The sequence below is a fragment of the Bombina bombina genome, chromosome 12 (assembly GCF_027579735.1).
Source record: "Bombina bombina isolate aBomBom1 chromosome 12, aBomBom1.pri, whole genome shotgun sequence".
NCBI lineage: Eukaryota > Metazoa > Chordata > Amphibia > Anura > Bombinatoridae > Bombina > Bombina bombina.
The window spans coordinates 133466857-133486434 of NC_069510.1; the positions used below are offsets into that span (position 1 = coordinate 133466857).

General features: G+C 40.8%; 1 protein-coding gene across 2 annotated transcripts in view; it reads left to right on the forward strand.

Moving 5' to 3' along the window:
• CDK5RAP2 (CDK5 regulatory subunit associated protein 2) overlaps positions 1-19578 on the forward strand; it is a 538634-nt gene that overhangs the window by 208738 nt on the left and 310318 nt on the right. For both annotated transcript variants that reach the window (XM_053695716.1, XM_053695717.1), the window contains 2 exons: positions 9672-9793; positions 10023-10129. In XM_053695716.1, the coding sequence (XP_053551691.1) occupies positions 9672-9793; positions 10023-10129 (229 nt within the window). The remainder of the gene's footprint in view (positions 1-9671; positions 9794-10022; positions 10130-19578) is intronic.

Here is a 19578-nt window from a genome sequence, read left to right on the forward strand (position 1 = left end):
GAGGCTTCTTCAATTTTACAGATGCCTTCCTCTGAGCTGAAGGGATAAAATGACTGAATTGTAAATAGTCTCTCTGGCATAGATGCAAAGGATTGTTCTATTAATTGTTCTTCAGTTAAGTATCCTTCAGGTATTAGCCCAATTACATTATTCTGGAATCCAAAAGTGTAATAACTTGATTCTGGCGCATATCCTATGGTAGTTCCCTTGGATAAGGTTATATCTTGTGGGGTCATGTTATGCACAATAACCTGTATTGGAATAGTTCCAATATTTACAATAGGAGTATAGGTCATTGTTATACCCAGATTTTGCATTCTATGGAAAATAATGGTGGCCACACAAAATATTGACACTTTGGGCCCTATTTGAACATTTCTACTTAGGGGTGTACTCACTTTTATTTCTAACGTTTTAGAGATTTATGACTGTGTGTTGTTATTTTGAGGGGGCAGAAAATGTACACTGTTATACAGGCTGTACACCCACTACTTTACATTGCAACAAAGTGTAATTTCTTCAGTGTTGTCACATGAAAAGATATAATTAAATATTTACAAAAATGTGAAGGGTGTACTCACTTTTGTGAGATACTGTATATCAATAATTAAGCACTGTATTACACAATAAGTAGTAATAAGACATTTATGTTGTGCTGCTATAGAATAACACATCAGTCAAGTTTTAATGTATGTTAAACAAATCCTGCTTTTTACAATTATGTTTCAATAGTCAAACTCCACCCACCATTTGCCTTATTTAGATGACTTAATCTGGGCTTTAGTCTGCAGGAGACAACAAGGATAGTCACAGCCATTGTGTTATTAGAAAGAGCATAGTTTTGCAATTCTTATCTGATAAAGCCAATTAGGGACAGACATGTAGCAGGGTTACCTTTGGGAAATCAGCAGGTGTATTTTAAATTCTGGGATTTAGATATTGCTCATTTTTCAGAGCTAATTTACACAAAAAGGGGCAAAATAAACAATAAAATGACATTTGTTTAATTACACATATCGCTTGAGGAAGGTGAAGAATGGATGATTTCTTCGTTGAAGGGGGTTATTTGAATGAGTTGAGGCCCAATTTCCCTGAGTGCTGTGTTTGTCAAGAGGGAAGTTTAAGGAGTTTGGTGTGTGTCTTATTTTTTTCTTTCCCATGAAAATTGAAGTTACTATCCTCCCAACTTGATGGCATGGAGATTTAACGGTTAGTTCTTAGGCATAGGGGCTTCTCTGAATCTCGGAAGCCAGTTACCAGGACATTTTATTATAACTTTTGGAAAAATGTATTTCCTGGTGTTTTGATCATGTTTTTTTCTGGCATTCTTTTAGGATTCCTAGAATTTTGCAATTTTTGCAAGGTGGTTTGTATAAACGTTTATCTGCAAGTTTTTGAAAGGTCAGATTTCGTCTCTTTCTGTTTAGTTTCACAAGAAAATAGCTAATTTTCCTTATTCACAGTTTTGTTCCGGCTTTAGTGCACATTAAGCCTGTTATTAAACCAATTTCTCCACCTTGGAACTTAAATTTGGTACTGAAGGTTTTGCAGGTTTCTCCATTTGAGGGTATGCATAAAGTGATATTAAGTTTCGTTCCTGGGAAGTCCCATTTCATCTGGCAATCTCCTTTGCTAGAAGAGTTTCTGAACTTTCTGCTCTTTCTTGTGAGTCTCAGACTTTCAAGTTTGTTTTTGCTTTTTCTTTGGCTTCTTGGTTAAAAATTTTGATTCATGAAGCTTACTTGAGGGCAGATCAGACTCCTCCTAATTGTATTACTGCCCATCCTACTAGATCAGTAGCTTCTTCTTGGGCTCTCAAGAATGAAGCTTCTGTTGACCAAATTTACAAGGCAGCTACTTGGTCTTTTCATACTTTCACTAAATTCTACAATTTTGATGTTTATTGCTTCTTCTGAGGGCAGCTTTTGGTAGAAAGGCCATTCAGACTGATGTTTCCTATGTAATTTTGTCTTTTAGTTGATTTTAGGTGCATGAAAAAAATAATATATATATATCTCCTTTCTTTTTAGGGTTGTGGATTTAGTTTCCTTATGGAAAAAAGATGTTTCTTTTTCCTCCTTTTTTTTATTACTTGTGGACTCTCCACAGCTGTGGTATTGGTTACCAGGAGTAATGGATGGTGAATTCTTACCACCTTTATGAAAAAAAACCATAATTTATTCTTACCTGATAAATTCATTTCTTTCATGTAATTAGCAAGAGTCCATGAGCTAGTGACGTATGGGATATACATTCCTACCAGGAGGGGCAAAGTTTCCCAAACCTCAAAATGCCTACAAATACACCCCTCACCACACCCACAAATCAGTTTTACAAACTTTGCCTCCTATGGAGGTGGTGAAGTAAGTTTGTGCTAGATTCTACGTTGATATGCGCTCCGCAGCAGGTTGGAGCCCGGTTTTCCTCTCAGCGTGCAGTGAATGTCAGAGGGATGTGAGGAGAGTATTGCCTATTTGAATTCAATGATCTCCTTCTACGGGGTCTATTTCATAGGTTCTCTGTTATCGGTCGTAGAGATTCATCTCTTACCTCCCTTTTCAGATCGACGATATACTCTTATATATATACCATTACCTCTGCTGATTTTCGTTTCAGTACTGGTTTGGCTTTCTACAACATGTAGATGAGTGTCCTGGGGTAAGTAAGTCTTATTTTCTGTGACACTCTAAGCTATGGTTGGGCACTTTTTTATAAAGTTCTAAATATATGTATTCAAACATTTATTTGCCTTGACTCAGGATGTTCAACATTCCTTATTTCAGACAGTCAGTTTCATATTTGGGATAATGCATATGAATCAATCAATTTTTTTCTTACCTTAAAATTTGACTTTTTCCTTGTGGGCTGTTAGGCTAGCGGGGGCTGAAAATGCTTCATTTTATTATTCTTGGCGCGGATTTTTTGGCGCAAGAAATTTTTTTCTGTTTCCGGCGTCATACGTGTCGCCGGAAGTTGCGTCATTTTTGACGTTCTTTTGCGCCAAAAGTGTTGGCGTTCCGGATATGGCGTCATTTTTGGCGCCAAAAGCATTTAGGTGCCAAGTAATGTGGGCGTCATTTTTGGCGCTAAAAAAATATGGGCGTCACTATTGTCTCCACATTATTTAAGTCTCATTATTTATTGCTTCTGGTTGCTAGAAGCTTGTTCACTGGCATTTTTTCCCATTCCTGAAACTGTCATTTAAGGAATTTGATCAATTTTGCTTTATATGTTGTTTTTTCTATTACATATTGCAAGATGTCCCACGTTGAAACTGAGTCAGAAGATACTTCTGGAAAATCGCTGCCTGGTGCTGGAGCTACCAAAGCTAAGTGTATCTGCTGTAAACTTATGGTATCTGTTCCTCCAGCTGTTGTTTGTACTGTTTGTCATGACAAACTTGTAAATGCAGATAATATTTCCTTTAGTACTGTTACATTACCTGTTGCTGTTCCGTCAACATCTAATACTCAGAGTGTTCCTGATAACATAAGAGATTTTGTTTCTAAATCCATTAAGAAGGCTATGTCTGTTATTCCTCCTTCTAGTAAACGTAAAAAGTCTTTTAAAACTTCTAATTTTTCAGATGAATTTTTAAATGAACATCATCATTCTGATTCTGATAATGGTTCTTCTGGTTCAGAGGATTCTGTCTCAGAGGTTGATGCTGATAAATCTTCATATTTACTTAAAATGGAATTTATTCGTTCTTTACTTAAAGAAGTCCTAATTGTATTAGAAATTGAGGATTCTGGTCCTCTTGATACTAAATCTAAACGTTTAGATAAGGTTTTTAAATCTCCTGTAGTTATTCCAGAAGTTTTTCCTGTCCCTGGTGCTATTTCTGAAGTAATTTCCAGGGAATTGGATAATTTGGGTAATTCATTTACTCCTTCTAAACGTTTTAAGCAATTATATCCTGTGCCATCTGACAGATTAGAGTTTTGGGACAAAATCCCTAAGGTTGATGGGGCTGTCTCTACTCTTGCTAAACGTACTACTATTCCTACGGCAGATGGTACTTCCTTTAAGGATCCTTTAGATAGGAAAATTGAATCCTTTCTAAGAAAAGCTTACTTGTGTTCAGGTAATCTTCTTAGACCTGCTATATCTTTAGCGGATGTTGCTGCAGCTTCAACTTTTTGGTTAGAAGCTTTAGCGCACCAAGTAACAGATCATAATTCTCATAGCATTATTATTCTTCTTCAACATGCTAATAATTTTATTTGTGATGCCATCTTTGATATCATTAGAGTTGATGTCAGGTATATGTCTCTAGCTATTTTAGCTAGAAGAGCTTTATGGCTTAAAACTTGGAATGCTGATATGTCTTCTAAGTCTACTCTGCTTTCCCTTTCTTTCCAGGGTAATAAATTGTTTGGTTCTCAGTTGGATTCTATTATCTCAACTGTTACTGGAGGGAAAGGAACTTTTTTACCACAGGATAAAAAATCTAAAGGTAAATTTAGGTCTAATAATCGTTTTCGTTCCTTTCGTCACAACAAGGAACAAAAGCCTGATCCTTCATCCTCAGGAGCGGTATCAGTTTGGAAACCATCTCCAGTCTGGAATAAATCCAAGCCTTTTAGAAAATCAAAGCCAGCTCCTAAGTCCACATGAAGGTGCGGCCCTCATTCCAGCTCAGCTGGTAGGGGGCAGATTACGTTTTTTCAAAGAAATTTGGATCAATTCCGTTCACAATCTTTGGATTCAGAACATTGTTTCAGAAGGGTACAGAATCGGCTTCAAGATAAGGCCTCCTGCAAAGAGATTTTTTCTTTCCCGTGTCCCAGTAAACCCAGCGAAGGCTCAAGCATTTCTGAAATGTGTTTCAGATCTAGAGTTGGCTGGAGTTATTATGCCAGTTCCAGTTCTGGAACAGGGACTGGGGTTTTATTCAAATCTCTTCATTGTACCAAAGAAGGAGAATTCCTTCAGACCAGTTCTGGATCTAAAAATATTGAATCGTTATGTAAGGATACCAACATTCAAAATGGTAACTATAAGGACTATCCTGCCTTTTGTTAAGCAAGGGCATTATATGTCTACAATAGATTTACAGGATGCATATCTGCATATTCCGATTCATCCAGATCACTATCAGTTTCTGAGATTCTCTTTCCTAGACAAGCATTACCAGTTTGTGGCTCTGCCGTTTGGCCTAGCTACAGCTCCAATAATTTTTACAAAGGTTCTTGGTGCCCTTCTGTCTGTAATCAGAGAACAGGGTATTGTGGTATTTCCTTATTTGGACGATATCTTGGTACTTGCTCAGTCTTCACATTTAGCAGAATCTCATACGAATCGACTTGTGTTGTTTCTTCAACATCATGGTTGGAGGATCAATTTACCAAAAAGTTCATTGATTCCTCAGACACAGGTAACCTTTTTAGGTTTCCAGATAGATTGTGTCCATGACTCTATCTTTGACAGACAAGAGACGCCTAAAATTGATATCAGCTTGTCGAAACCTTCAGTCACAATCATTCCCTTCGGTAGCCTTATGCATGGAAATGCTAGGTCTTATGACTGCTGCATCGGACGCGATCCCCTTTGCTCGTTTTCACATGCGACCTCTTCAGCTCTGTATGCTGAACCAGTGGTGCAGGGATTACACAAAGATATTTCAATTAATATCTTTAAAACCGATTGTACAACACTCTCTGACGTGGTGGACAGATCACCATCGTTTAGTTCAGGGGGCTTCTTTTGTTCTTCCGACCTGGACTGTAATTTCAACAGATGCAAGTCTTACAGGTTGGGGAGCTGTGTGGGGGTCTCTGACAGCACAAGGGGTTTGGGAATCTCAGGAGGTGAGATTACCGATCAATATTTTGGAACTCCGTGCAATTTTCAGAGCTCTTCAGTTTTGGCCTCTTCTAAAGAGAGAATCGTTCATTTGTTTTCAGACAGACAATGTCACAACTGTGGCATACATCAATCATCAAGGAGGGACTCACAGTCCTCTGGCTATGAAAGAAGTATCTCGAATTCTGGTATGGGCGGAATCCAGCTCCTGTCTAGTTTCTGCGGTTCATATCCCAGGTATAGACAATTGGGAAGCGGATTATCTCAGTCGCCAAACGTTACATCCGGGCGAATGGTCTCTTCACCCAGAGGTATTTCTTCAGATTGTTCAAATGTGGGGACTTCCAGAAATAGATCTGATGGCCTCTCATCTAAACAAGAAACTTCCCAGGTATCTGTCCAGATCCAGGGATAATCAAGCGGAAGCAGTGGATGCATTGTCACTTCCTTGGAATTATCATCCTGCCTATATCTTTCCGCCTCTAGTTCTTCTTCCAAGAGTAATCTCCAAGATTCTGAAGGAATGCTCGTTTGTTCTGCTGGTAGCTCCAGCATGGCCTCACAGGTTTTGGTATGCGGATCTTGTCCGGATGGCCTCTTGCCAACCGTGGGCTCTTCCGTTAAGGCCAGACCTTCTGTCGCAAGGTCCTTTTTTCCATCAGGATCTCAAATACTTAAATTTAAAGGTATGAAGATTGAACGCTTGATTCTTAGTCAAAGAGGTTTCTCTGACTCTGTGATTAATACTATGTTACAGGCTCGTAAATCTGTATCTAGGGAGATATATTATAGAGTCTGGAAGACTTATATTTCTTGGTGTCTTTCTCATCATTTTTCCTGGCATTCTTTTAGAATTCCGAGAATATTACAGTTTCTTCAGGATGGTTTGGATAAAGGTTTGTCTGCAAGTTCCTTGAAAGGACAAATCTCTGCTCTTTCTGTTCTTTTTCACAGAAAGATTGCTAATCTTCCTGATATTCATTGTTTTGTATAAGCTTTGGTTTGTATAAAACCTGTCATTAAGTCAATTTCTCCTCCTTGGAGTTTGAATTTGGTTCTGGGGGCTCTTCAAGCTCCTCCGTTTGAACCTATGCATTCATTGGACATCAAATTACTTTCTTGGAAAGTTTTGTTCCTTTTGGCCATCTCTTCTGCCAGAAGAGTTTCTGAATTATCTGCTCTTTCTTGTGAGTCTCCTTTTCTGATTTTTCACCAGGATAAGGCGGTGTTGCGAACTTCTTTTCAATTTTTACCTAAGGTTGTCAATTCCAACAACATTAGTAGAGAAATTGTGGTTCCTTCATTATGTCCTAATCCTAAGAATTCTAAGGAGAAATCATTGCATTCTTTGGATGTAGTTAGAGCTTTGAAATATTATGTTGAAGCTACTAAGAATTTCCGAAAGACTTCTAGTCTATTTGTTATCTTTTCCGGTTCTAGGAAAGGTCAGAAGGCCTCTGCCATTTCTTTGGCATCTTGGTTGAAATCTTTAATTCATCATGCTTATGTCGAGTCGGGTAGATCTCCGCCTCAAAGGATTACAGCTCATTCTACTAGGTCAGTTTCTACTTCCTGGGCGTTTAGGAATGAAGCTTCGGTTGATCAGATTTGCAAAGCAGCAACTTAGTCTTCTTTGCATACTTTTACTAAATTCTACCATTTTGATGTGTTTTCTTCTTCTGAAGCTGTCTTTGGTAGAAAAGTACTTCAGGCAGCTGTTTCAGTTTGAATCTTCTGCTTATATTTTCAGTTTTTTTCTTTATAAGATTTAAGCTTTATTTTGGGTGTGGATTTTTTTCAGCGGAATTGGCTGTCTTTATTTTTTCCCTCCCTCTCTAGTGACTCTTGCGTGGAAGATCCACATCTTGGGTAGTCATTATCCCATACGTCACTAGCTCATGGACTCTTGCTAATTACATGAAAGAAAACATAATTTATGTAAGAACTTACCTGATAAATTCATTTCGTTCATATTAGCAAGAGTCCATGAGGCCCACCCTTTTTTTGTGGTGGTTATGAATTTTTTGTATAAAGCACATTTATTCCAATTCCTTATATTTTTGCTTCGCACTTTTTTCTTATCACCCCACTTCTTGGCTATTCGTTAAACTGATTTGTGGGTGTGGTGAGGGGTGTATTTGTAGGCATTTTGAGGTTTGGGATACTTTGCCCCTCCTGGTAGAAATGTATATCCCATACGTCACTAGCTCATGGACTCTTGCTAATATGAAAGAAATGAATTTATCAGGTAAGTTCTTACATAAATTATGTTTTCTTTCATGGTGGTGAGTCGACGTGACCCTACCATGTTTTTGGTGATGTTTTTTTTATGTTATGGCCCATCTTTTTCCCGGCTCCTATATTGTTTTGCTCTTTATTTCTTTCCTACCTTTTTTGCTTGTCTATTCATCAGAGTAACGACTATAGAGGTGGGAGAGGTTATATAGAGCTCTTGTGGTTTTGGAAGCTACCTCCTAGTGGCAGGGAAGATAATTCCCAGGAGCAATGGATTGTGGACTCTTACCACCATGTAAGAAATTAATTTATCAGGTAAGCATAAATTATTTTTTTACAGCATTATAAAATGAGAACATTAATAATAAATATATTTTTTTTTTACCTTTTTCATTTGAAATTGTCCATTTTATCAGTGTGTCGCTCTACCCACCAAAGTAGTGTAGTTTCTTGGCAAGAACCAACCTGGATTTATTTCCTGACTTGGCTTGTGAGCACGCACTGCAGCCCAGTGTGCACGAGGACCATTCAGGATAGTGCTCCTACTTTCAGTTGAACAGCATGTCCTGATGCTAGTTACATTGCAATTGTGCTGGTGCTATTTATAATTCAATTTCATTTCACATTTTTCACTAAAAAAATAAATAAATCTCATTGCAGAAAGTGGAAAAAGTTCTGCCTCTGAGATGTGGGCAGTGTAATACTTAGCAATATTATAACATTTTCTGTTGTTATAAAAATCACTTAAACTATTTAAAGCACAAATTAATTTAATCATTTAACATTATTTGATTTGAAATTATAATATTTGGACAAATATTGAAAAAAACGTATTGGTTGATTTTAGCTGGTACTGTTTATATTTTTGCTGAGTGGTCTGTAAAATCAATGGGTGGTTTGTTCAATAGGTCCTTGCTAATGGATAACATTCTTGCAAATCTGCAAATTGCTTTTCAACAAAAGATGCCAAGAGAAGAATCTTGGAAAGTTGTTTAAAACTAAATGTATTATCTAAATCATGAAAGAAAAAAGTTGGGTTTCATGTCCCATTAAGGGACATAATACTCATATGCTAAATCACTTGAAACTGATGCAGCATAGCTGTAAAAAGCTGACAGGAAAATATCACCTGAGCATCTCTATGTAAAAAAGGAAGATATTTTACCTCACAATCTCCTCAGCTCAGCAGAGTAAGTTCTGTGTAAAAAGTTATACTTAGCTGCAGGGAAAAAAAATGAAGAAATAAACAGCAGCCAATCAGCATCAACAGTGCTGAGGTCATGAACTATTTTACTGTGATCTCATGAGATTTCACAGCAAAATTCATTAAACTGAATAGGGAAATAACATGAGAGTGCACGAGGCTCACTCCCTTGCCTGTCCCGGGACAGACATACTGATTTGCTGCTTAAAGTACTTTACAATGGGGTTTGAATACTTAGGAGATTTTGAGGTAAAATATCTTCCTTTTTTACATAGAGATGTTCAGGGGATATATTCTAGTCTGCTTTTTACAGTTATGCTGCATCACTTGCAAGTGTTTCAACATTTGGGTATCATGACCCTTTAATTATCATTCATTCATTAGTCATTCATTTTTACATTTAGTTCTTCTTTTCTTTATGCAGCCTGCAGAAGGAGCTTGACACCATAACTCTCCTGCGCAGGCGTCTGGAAGCCGATATTCAGGAATATCAAGAGTTACAGAAGATGTTAAAGCAACAAATCATGGCAGCAAAGTGGAGAGAAAGTATGTTTATCTTGATATGTATTATTATTTAATGGTGGCTGAGTAGCAAAAAAGCAAATGGGGATAAAGGGAGGTCATTAAACCAGCAAGCAGGTGAACAACCATTTATTTGTGCCTGTGATCAAATATTCTCAACTACAAAATGTAACCATGTTTGATGTTTCTCATCAATTTGTTAATGTGTGACTCAAGGTGATATTGTATTTATATGAGTTCATCTGTATTTTAGGCGATACGTTTTCATTTCTTGGTGATCAGACTTCCTATTTTAGTATATGCTTAGAAAACATAGACCAACACGCTGACCATCTCTCAGTGGAGGAGCTTAGGGGAAAGGTATGTGAACGTCTCAACACTTTTATCTTTTTAAATCCTGTTTATCTGATTATATTGGGCATGCTTAAAAAGACATTAAACACTGAGATTATATATACTGTCTGTGTGTGTGTATATATATATATATTTATATATCAAATGTTTATGTTTAGTAAAAACACCTTTGCAATATACTTTCATAATGTATTGTTTCCTCTTTTTCTTTAATTCTAACATTGTTGGTTTTCCCAATTGTTGTTAGAAGTGGTAATGCAGATATCGGACTTTGCGCTACTATATTTCACATATATATTGTTTGCACACTCTAGTGACGTTTATAACTCCCCCTTACTGTTATCAGTTAAGTAAACTTAGGTTACAGCATGGTGGCTAAAAACTGTTAAGAAAGATACATTAAATAGCACTAATGGTTTCTATAATTCATTCTTTCTTGGATGTGATCACATTTAGGCATTTTCTTATATTGATTTCAAAATACAGTTATAAAAGACTCTAAATATAAAACATCCCCACATGTTTGCAAGGGTGTGTGTGTGTGCGTTTATGTGTATATGTGTGCGTTTATGTGTGGGTATGTGTTTCGGTATTTGTATGGATGTATGTGTGTGTGTATGTGTATCTGTGGGTGTTTGTGTAGATAAGTTTGTGTTTTCCTGAATAATGTATTCTTTGTTACATTTACATCTTCATTTTGTTCTGTAATTGTTGTTGTTTTCTTTCCATAAGGTAGGGAGAGTCCACAACTTCATTCCTTACTATTGGGAAATACAACACCTGGCCACCAGGAGGAGGCAAAGACACCCCAGCCAAAGGCTTAAATATCCCTCCCACTTCCCCCATCCCCCAGTCATTCTTTGCATTTTGTCACTAGAGGAGGATGGCAGAGAAGTGTCAGAAGATTTGGATAGTCCTTAAATGGGTATGTTCCCTTCAAGAAAGGACTGGAGTTTTAAGTAATCATATAAACCTCTTAGTGAGAGTATTGATGAATGCTAGAGTCTGGAGATGCAGGGAAAGTTTTTCTGCAAAGCGGTCCAGGCTGTCTATCTAACAGCTCCTGGGCAATCAGTGTTAACGAGTTACACTGCTTGCCTTTTACACTAAGGTCCCTGTCAGAACACCACGGAAAGGCTGTATCTGATAGATCCTGGTGGGCAAGTCCACTTTATTTTGCTATTTAGCAAGGACTCTGATTATTTGGGTCACAGTGTGATTCCTCATAACCTCAATAGGATGAAGGGTTGATATCTTCTTTAATTAATAGATTGATTTAGAACAGTTTGGAGATATATCTATATATATATAAATATATATATATATATGTACTGCTTTGTTCTCTAAGGAACACATTGTCAAGGTGTGGGCTCAAATAGACTTGCGCACCATGTAATCGGGTGCTGCTCATTTGTTTTCATAGCAATCCTAAAGCAGGAACTCTGACAATTCTATAGAGAGCGTTCTATAAATGTTTGGGTCTAGGAGGTGGTGAGTGCCCCAGCCATTGGGGATATAAAGGTGCCTCTTTTTTATTAATAAAACAGTCCCAGAGAAATTGTTGTTTAAAAACAGTTTTTCTTACTGTGGGATTGCATTTCTAGCAATAGATGACTCTGATAATACGTTAGAAGGTTCTGCACCTTCTATTCTAAATAATACCTGTTTATACTGCGCGGAGGCAGTGGTTTGTCCACCTGTTCAATGTTGTTCCAATTGCCTGGGTACCGTTCTAAAGTCTAAGATGGGTGCTCAATCTGCTAACCCTACTAGCGTAATTAGTCCCTCTGAGCCGTCAACCTCTCAGGATTCTGTGGTCCGGGAGATGCCTACCCTATCCCCTCAAACCGCTTCACATTCAGTTCCCCGCGGCACGCCTAATACTCCGACTGGAGGAGGCTTTTTCCCTGCAGACTTTATCACGCAGTTACAATCTGCTGTGTCTGCAGCCCTGAGTGCCTTACCTATCTCTGGGAAACGAAAGAGATAGGTTAAACATAATTTCTCCAACATAGGTGTGTCCGGTCCACGGCGTCATCCTTACTTGTGGGATATTCTCCTCCCCAACAGGAAATGGCAAAGAGCCCAGCAAAGCTGGTCACATGATCCCTCCTAGGCTCCGCCTACCCCAGTCATTCTCTTTGCCGTTGTACAGGCAACATCTCCACGGAGATGGCTTAGAGTTTTTTTTTTTTTAAATAGATGTGATTTATGTGACACTGAAAATGATGCCCAAGATGATTCCTCAAGTGAGGGGAGTAAGCATGGTACTGCATCATTCCCTCCTTCGTCTACACCAGTCTTGCCCACTCAGGAGGCCCCTAGTACATCTAGCGCGCCAATACTCCTTACTATGCAACAATTAACGGCTGTAATGGATAATTCTATCAAAAACATTTTAGCCAAAATGCCCACTTATCAGCGTAAGCGCGACTGCTCTGTTTTAGATACTGAAGAGCATGAGGACGCTGATGATAATGGTTCTGATATGCCCCTACACCAGTCTGAGGGGGCCAGGGAGGTTTTGTCTGAGGGAGAAATTTCAGATTCAGGGAAAATTTCTCAACAAGCTGAACCCGATGTGATTTCATTTAAATTTAAGTTGGAACATCTCCGCGCTCTGCTTAAGGAGGTGTTATCCACTCTGGATGATTGTGAGAATTTGATCATCCCAGAGAAACTATGTAAAATGGACAAGTTCCTAGAGGTCCCGGGGCCTCCAGAAGCTTTTCCTATACCCAAGCGGGTGGCGGACATTGTAAATAAAGAATGGGAAAGGCCCGGTATACCTTTCGTCCCTCCCCCCATATTTAAAAAATTGTTTCCCATGGTCGACCCCAGAAAGGGACTTATGGCAGACAGTCCCCAAGGTCGAGGGGGGCGGTTTCTACTTTAAACAAACGCACCACTATACCCATAGAAGATAGTTGTGCTTTCAAAGATCCTATGGATAAAAAATTAGAAGGTTTGCTTAAAAAGATGTTTGTTCAGCAAGGTTACCTTCTACAACCAATTTCATGCATTGTCCCTGTCACTACAGCCGCGTGTTTCTGGTTCGATGAGCTAGAAAAGGCGATCGATAGTGATTCTCCTCCTTATGAGGAGATTATGGACAGAATCCGTGCTCTCAAATTGGCTAATTCTTTCACCCTAGACGCCACTTTGCAATTGGCTAGGTTAGCGGCGAAAAATTCTGGGTTTGCTATTGTGGCGCGCAGAGCGCTTTGGTTGAAATCTTGGTCAGCGGATGCGTCTTCCAAGAACAAATTGCTTAACATTCCTTTCAAGGGGAAAACGCTGTTTGGCCCTGACTTGAAAGAGATTATCTCTGATATCACTGGGGGTAAGGGCCACGCCCTTCCTCAGGATAGGTCTTTCAAGGCCAAAAATAAACCTAATTTTCGTCCCTTTCGTAGAAACGGACCAGCCCCAAGTGCTACGTCCTCTAAGCAAGAGGGTAATACTTCTCAAGCCAAGCCAGCCTGGAGACCAATGCAAGGCTGGAACAAGGGAAAGCAGGCCAAGAAGCCTGCCACTGCTACCAAGACAGCATGAAATGTTGGCCCCCGATCCGGGACCGGATCTGGTGGGGGGCAGACTCTCTCTCTTCGCTCAGGCTTGGGCAAGAGATGTTCTGGATCCTTGGGCACTAGAAATAGTCTCCCAAGGTTATCTTCTGGAATTCAAGGGGCCTCCCCCAAGGGGGAGGTTCCACAGGTCTCAATTGTCTTCAGACCACATAAAGAGACAGGCATTCTTGCATTGTGTAGAAGACCTGTTAAAAATGGGAGTGATTCATCCTGTTCCATTAGGAGAACAAGGGATGGGGTTCTACTCCAATCTGTTCGTAGTTCCCAAAAAAGAGGGAACGTTCAGACCAATCTTGGATCTCAAGATCCTAAACAAGTTTCTCAAGGTTCCATCGTTCAAAATGGAAACTATTCGAACAATTCTTCCTTCCATCCAGGAAGGTCAATTCATGACCACGGTGGATTTAAAGGATGCGTATCTACATATTCCTATCCACAAGGAACATCATCGGTTCCTAAGGTTCGCATTCCTGGACAAGCATTACCAGTTCGTGGCACTTCCTTTCGGATTAGCCACTGCTCCAAGGATTTTCACAAAGGTACTAGGGTCCCTTCTAGCGGTACTAAGACCAAGGGGCATTGCAGTAGTACCTTACTTGGACGACATTCTGATTCAAGCGTCGTCCCTTCCTCAAGCAAAGGCTCACACGGACATAGTCCTGGCCTTTCTCAGATCTCACGGATGGAAAGTGAACGTAGAAAAGAGTTCTCTATCTCCGTCAACAAGGGTTCCCTTCTTGGGAACAATAATAGACTCTTTAGAAATGAGGATTTTTCTGACAGAGGCCAGAAAAACAAAACTTCTAAACTCTTGTCAAACACTTCATTCCGTTCCTCTTCCTTCCATAGCGCAGTGCATGGAAGTAATAGGTTTGATGGTAGCGGCAATGGACATAGTTCCTTTTGCGCGCATTCATCTAAGACCATTACAACTGTGCATGCTCAGTCAGTGGAATGGGGACTATACAGACTTGTCTCCGACGATTCAAGTAAATCAGAGGACCTGAGACTCACTCCGTTGGTGGCTGTCCCTGGACAACCTGTCACAAAGGATGACCTTCCGCAGACCGGAGTGGGTCATTGTCACGACCGACGCCAGTCTGATGGGCTGGGGCGCGGTCTGGGGACTCCTGAAAGCTCAGGGTCTTTGGTCTCGGGAAGAATCTCTTCTACCGATAAATATTCTGGAACTGAGAGCGATATTCAATGCTCTCAAGGCTTGGCCTCAGCTAGCGAAAGCCAAGTTCATACGGTTTCAATCAGACAACATGACGACTGTTGCGTACATCAACCATCAGGGGGGAACAAGGAGTTCCCTGGCGATGGAAGAAGTAACCAAAATCATTCAATGGGCGGAGACTCACTCCTGCCACCTGTCTGCAATCCACATTCCAGGGGTGGAAAATTGGGAAGCGGATTTTCTGAGTCGTCAGACATTACATCCGGGGGAGTGGGAACTCCATCCGGAAATCTTTGCCCAAATTACTCAATTGTGGGGCATTCCAGACATGGATCTGATGGCCTCTCGTCAGAACTTCAAGGTTCCTTGCTACGGGTCCAGATCCAGGGATCACAAGGCGACTCTAGTAGATGCACTAGTAGCACCTTGGACCTTCAAACTAGCTTATGTATTCCCACCGTTTTCTCTCATCCCCAGGCTGGTAGCCAGGATCAATCAGGAGAGGGCGTCGGTGATCTTGATAGCTCCTGCGTGGCCACGCAGGACTTGGTATGCAGATCTGGTGAATATGTCATCGGCTCCACCATGGAAGCTACCTTTGAGACGAGACCTTCTTGTTCAAGGTCCGTTCGAACATCCGAATCTGGTCTCACTCCAGCTGACTGCTTGGAGATTGAACGCTTGATCTTATCAAAACGAGGGTTCTCAGATTCTGTTATTGATACTCTTGTTCAGGCCAGAAAGCCTGTAACTAGAAAAATTTACCACAAAATATGGAAAAAATATATCTGTTGGTGTGAATCTAAAGGATTCCCTTGGAACAAGGTAAAGATTCCTAAGATTCTATCCTTTCTTCAAGAAGGATTGGAGAAAGGATTATCGGCAAGTTCCTTGAAGGGACAGATTTCTGCCTTGCCTGTGTTACTTCACAAAAAGCTGGCAGCTGTGCCAGATGTTCAAGCCTTTGTTCAGGCTCTGGTTAGAATCAAGCCTGTTTACAAACCTTTGACTCCTCCTTGGAGTCTCAACTTCGTTCTTTCAGTTCTTCAGGGGGTTCCGTTTGAACCCTTGCATTCCGTTGATATTAAGTTATTATCTTGGAAAGTTTTGTTTTTGGTTGCAATTTCTTCTGCTAGAAGAGTTTCAGAATTATCTGCTCTGCAGTGTTCTCCTCCTTATCTGGTTTTCCATGCAGATAAGGTGGTTTTACGTACTAAACCTGGTTTTCTTCCGAAAGTTGTTTCTAACAAAAACATTAACCAGGAGATAGTCGTGCCTTCTTTGTGTCCGAATCCAGTTTCAAAGAAGGAACGTTTGTTGCACAATTTGGATGTTGTTCGCGCTCTAAAATTCTATTTAGATGCTACAAAGGATTTTAGACAAACATCTTCCTTGTTTGTTGTTTATTCTGGTAAAAGGAGAGGTCAAAAAGCAACTTCTACCTCTCTCTCTTTTTGGATTAAAAGCATCATCAGATTGGCTTATGAGACTGCCGGACGGCAGCCTCCTGAAAGAATCACAGCTCATTCCACTAGGGCTGTGGCTTCCACATGGGCCTTCAAGAACGAGGCTTCTGTTGATCAGATATGTAGGGCAGCGACTTGGTCTTCACTGCACACTTTTACCAAATTTTACAAGTTTGATACTTTTGCTTCTTCTGAGGCTATTTTTGGGAGAAAGGTTTTGCAAACCGTGGTGCCTTCCATTTAGGTGACCTGATTTGCTCCCTCCCTTCATCCGTGTCCTAAAGCTTTGGTATTGGTTCCCACAAGTAAGGATGACGCCGTGGACCGGACACACCTATGTTGGAGAAAACAGAATTTATGTTTACCTGATAAATTACTTTCTCCAACGGTGTGTCCGGTCCACGGCCCGCCCTGGTTTTTTAATCAGGTCTGATAATTTATTTTCTTTAACTACAGTCACCACGGTATCATATGGTTTCTCCTATGCAAATATTCCTCCTTTACGTCGGTCGAATGACTGGGGTAGGCGGAGCCTAGGAGGGATCATGTGACCAGCTTTGCTGGGCTCTTTGCCATTTCCTGTTGGGGAGGAGAATATCCCACAAGTAAGGATGACGCCGTGGACCGGACACACCGTTGGAGAAAGTAATTTATCAGGTAAACATAGATTCTGTTTTTTTCTGAATTAGATTCCGCTAATTTCCATTCGGATTTAGCCAGTATGTCTCAATTATCCGAGGATGAGTTAACCTCTGTAGCGTCAGAGGATGAACTCTCGGAGTTGGAGACTACCTTAACTAAACCCCCACCTTCCGAGGAGCCCTCCTTCAGGTTTAAGATTGAACATCTGGAGGTTCTGTCTACTTCAGAGGTTCCGGAAGCATAACTACCTGAGGAACCTAAGATTCCTAAGTTAAACAGGGTTTATGAGGACAGAAAGGCCCCACAAACTTTTACTGTCCCAGTTCGCATAGCGAATATTATCAGTAGTGAATGGGAAAGAGTTTTAAGAAGTTATTCCTGGTCCCTGATTCTCAGCTGGAATTGTGGGGTTCCATCCTTAAGGTGGATGGTGCCATTTTGACGCTAGCTAAGCGTACCACTATCCCTCTGGAAGGTAGTTCTTCCTTTAGGGAACCTATGGACAAGAAGTCGGAAAGTTACCTGAGAAGAATATTTCAACCAGCGGCAGCGGTTGCTGCTGTGGCTGTCATCTACTGGTGTGACTCTCTGTTAGATCTTATTGAGTTGGAATCTCCCCTCGAGGATATTCAGGAAAAGATTAAGGCCTTAAGAATAGCTAACTCCTTTATCTGTGATGCGAATATGCACATTTTATGCCTGAACGCAAAGGCTTCAGGCTTTGCGGTCCTAGCTTGCAGGGCTCTCTGGTTGAAATATTGATCTGCGGATATGGTTTCTAAATCCAGACTCCTTTCCTTACCCTTCAAGGGGAAGGTTTTATTTGGTCCAGGCCTGGACTCTCTCATTTCTACTGTTACCAGAGGGAAAGGTGCTTTCCTTCCGCAGGATAAAAAGAACAGACCTAAGGGACAGCAGTCTTCTAATTTTCGTTCCTTTCGTTCGGACAAGTCCCAGAGAACTCAGTCGTCCTCCAAGCCTGAGCAACCCAAGAGTACTTGGAAACCTGCTCAGTCCTGGAATATGTCCAAGCAGACTAAGAAGCCTGCAGATAACAAATCTGCGTCAAGGGGCGGCCCCCGATCCGGGATCAGATCGAGTAGGGGGCAGACTGTTGTTTTTCTCAGACGCCTGGTTTCAGGACGTTCAGGACCCTTGGGTACTGGAGATTGTATCTCAAGGGTACATGAATGGATTCAAATCTCTTCCGCCCAGGTGCAGGTTCCTCCTCTCCAGACTGTCTACAAGACCAGAGAAGAGGACAGCCTTTTTAGATTAAGTAAGGGATCTATCCTCCTTAGGAGTAATAGTCCCAGTACCTGCATCAGAAAGAGGTCTGGGGTTCTATTCAAACCTCTTTGTGGTTCCCAAAAAGGAGGTAACTTTTCATCCAATTCTGGACTTAATGTGCCTGAACAAATTTCTAATTGTCCCCTCTTTCAAGATGGACATGATCAGATTGATCCTTCCCCTGGTTCAGGAAGGACAATTTATGACTACCATTGATCTGAAGGATGCATACCTGCATGTTCTGATCCACAAGGATCTTTTTCAGTTCCTACAGTTTGCTTTTCTGGATCAGCACTTCCAGTTCATAGCACTTCTGTTTGGCTTAGCTACTGCACCCAGGATATTTACAAAGGTTATGGGTGCTCTCATGGCTGTAGCCAGATCCCAAGGAATTGCAGTAGCCCTATACCTGCACAATATCTTGGTACAGGCACCATCTTTTTGTCTGGCAAAAGATCACTCAGAATTTCTTCTGAGTCGCCTTCGGTCTCATGGATGGAAGATAAACTTGGAAAAGAGTTCTCTTACTCCAAATACCAGGGTGAATTTGTTGGGTACAGTTATAGACTCAGTATCCATGAGGATCTTTCTAACAGATCAGAGACGTCGCAAGTTGACATCAGCGTGCCTTGCCCTCCAGGCCGCCTCAAGATCTTTGGTGGCCCAATGCATAGAGGTGAATGGACTCATGGTGTCTTGTATGGACATTATTCCTTTTGCCAGATTCCGTCTCAGACCTTTACAACTATGGATGCTAAGACAATGGAACGGCGAGCATTCAGCCCTGTCCCAACAGGTCATTGGACAGCCTGTTGAGAGATTCACTCTCTTGGTGGCTTTGTCAAGATGACCTGTCTCAAGGCACATGCTTCTTGAGACCGTCCTGGGAGATTGTGACTACGGACACTAGCCTTTCAGGCTGGGGAGCAGTCTGGGGTGCCTGGAAAGCACAAGGTTTGTGGACTCAGGAGGAGTCCACTCTTCTAATCAATATTTTGAAACTGAGGGCAATCTTCAATGTGCTGAAGGCTTGGCACCAGTTGAGTGCGTCCCAGTTTATCAGATTCCAATCAGACAATATGACTATGGTCGCCTACATCAACCATCAAGGAGGAACAATGATTTCCTTAACGATGAAGGAGGTGTCCAAATCTTGGAATGGGCAGAAGCCCACAATTGTATGCTGCCAGCAATCCACATTCCAGGTGTGGACGACTGGGAATAAGACTTTCTCAGCAAACAATCTCATGGTCTTTCTTTTCAATGACAAACTACCCAGGTACGAGT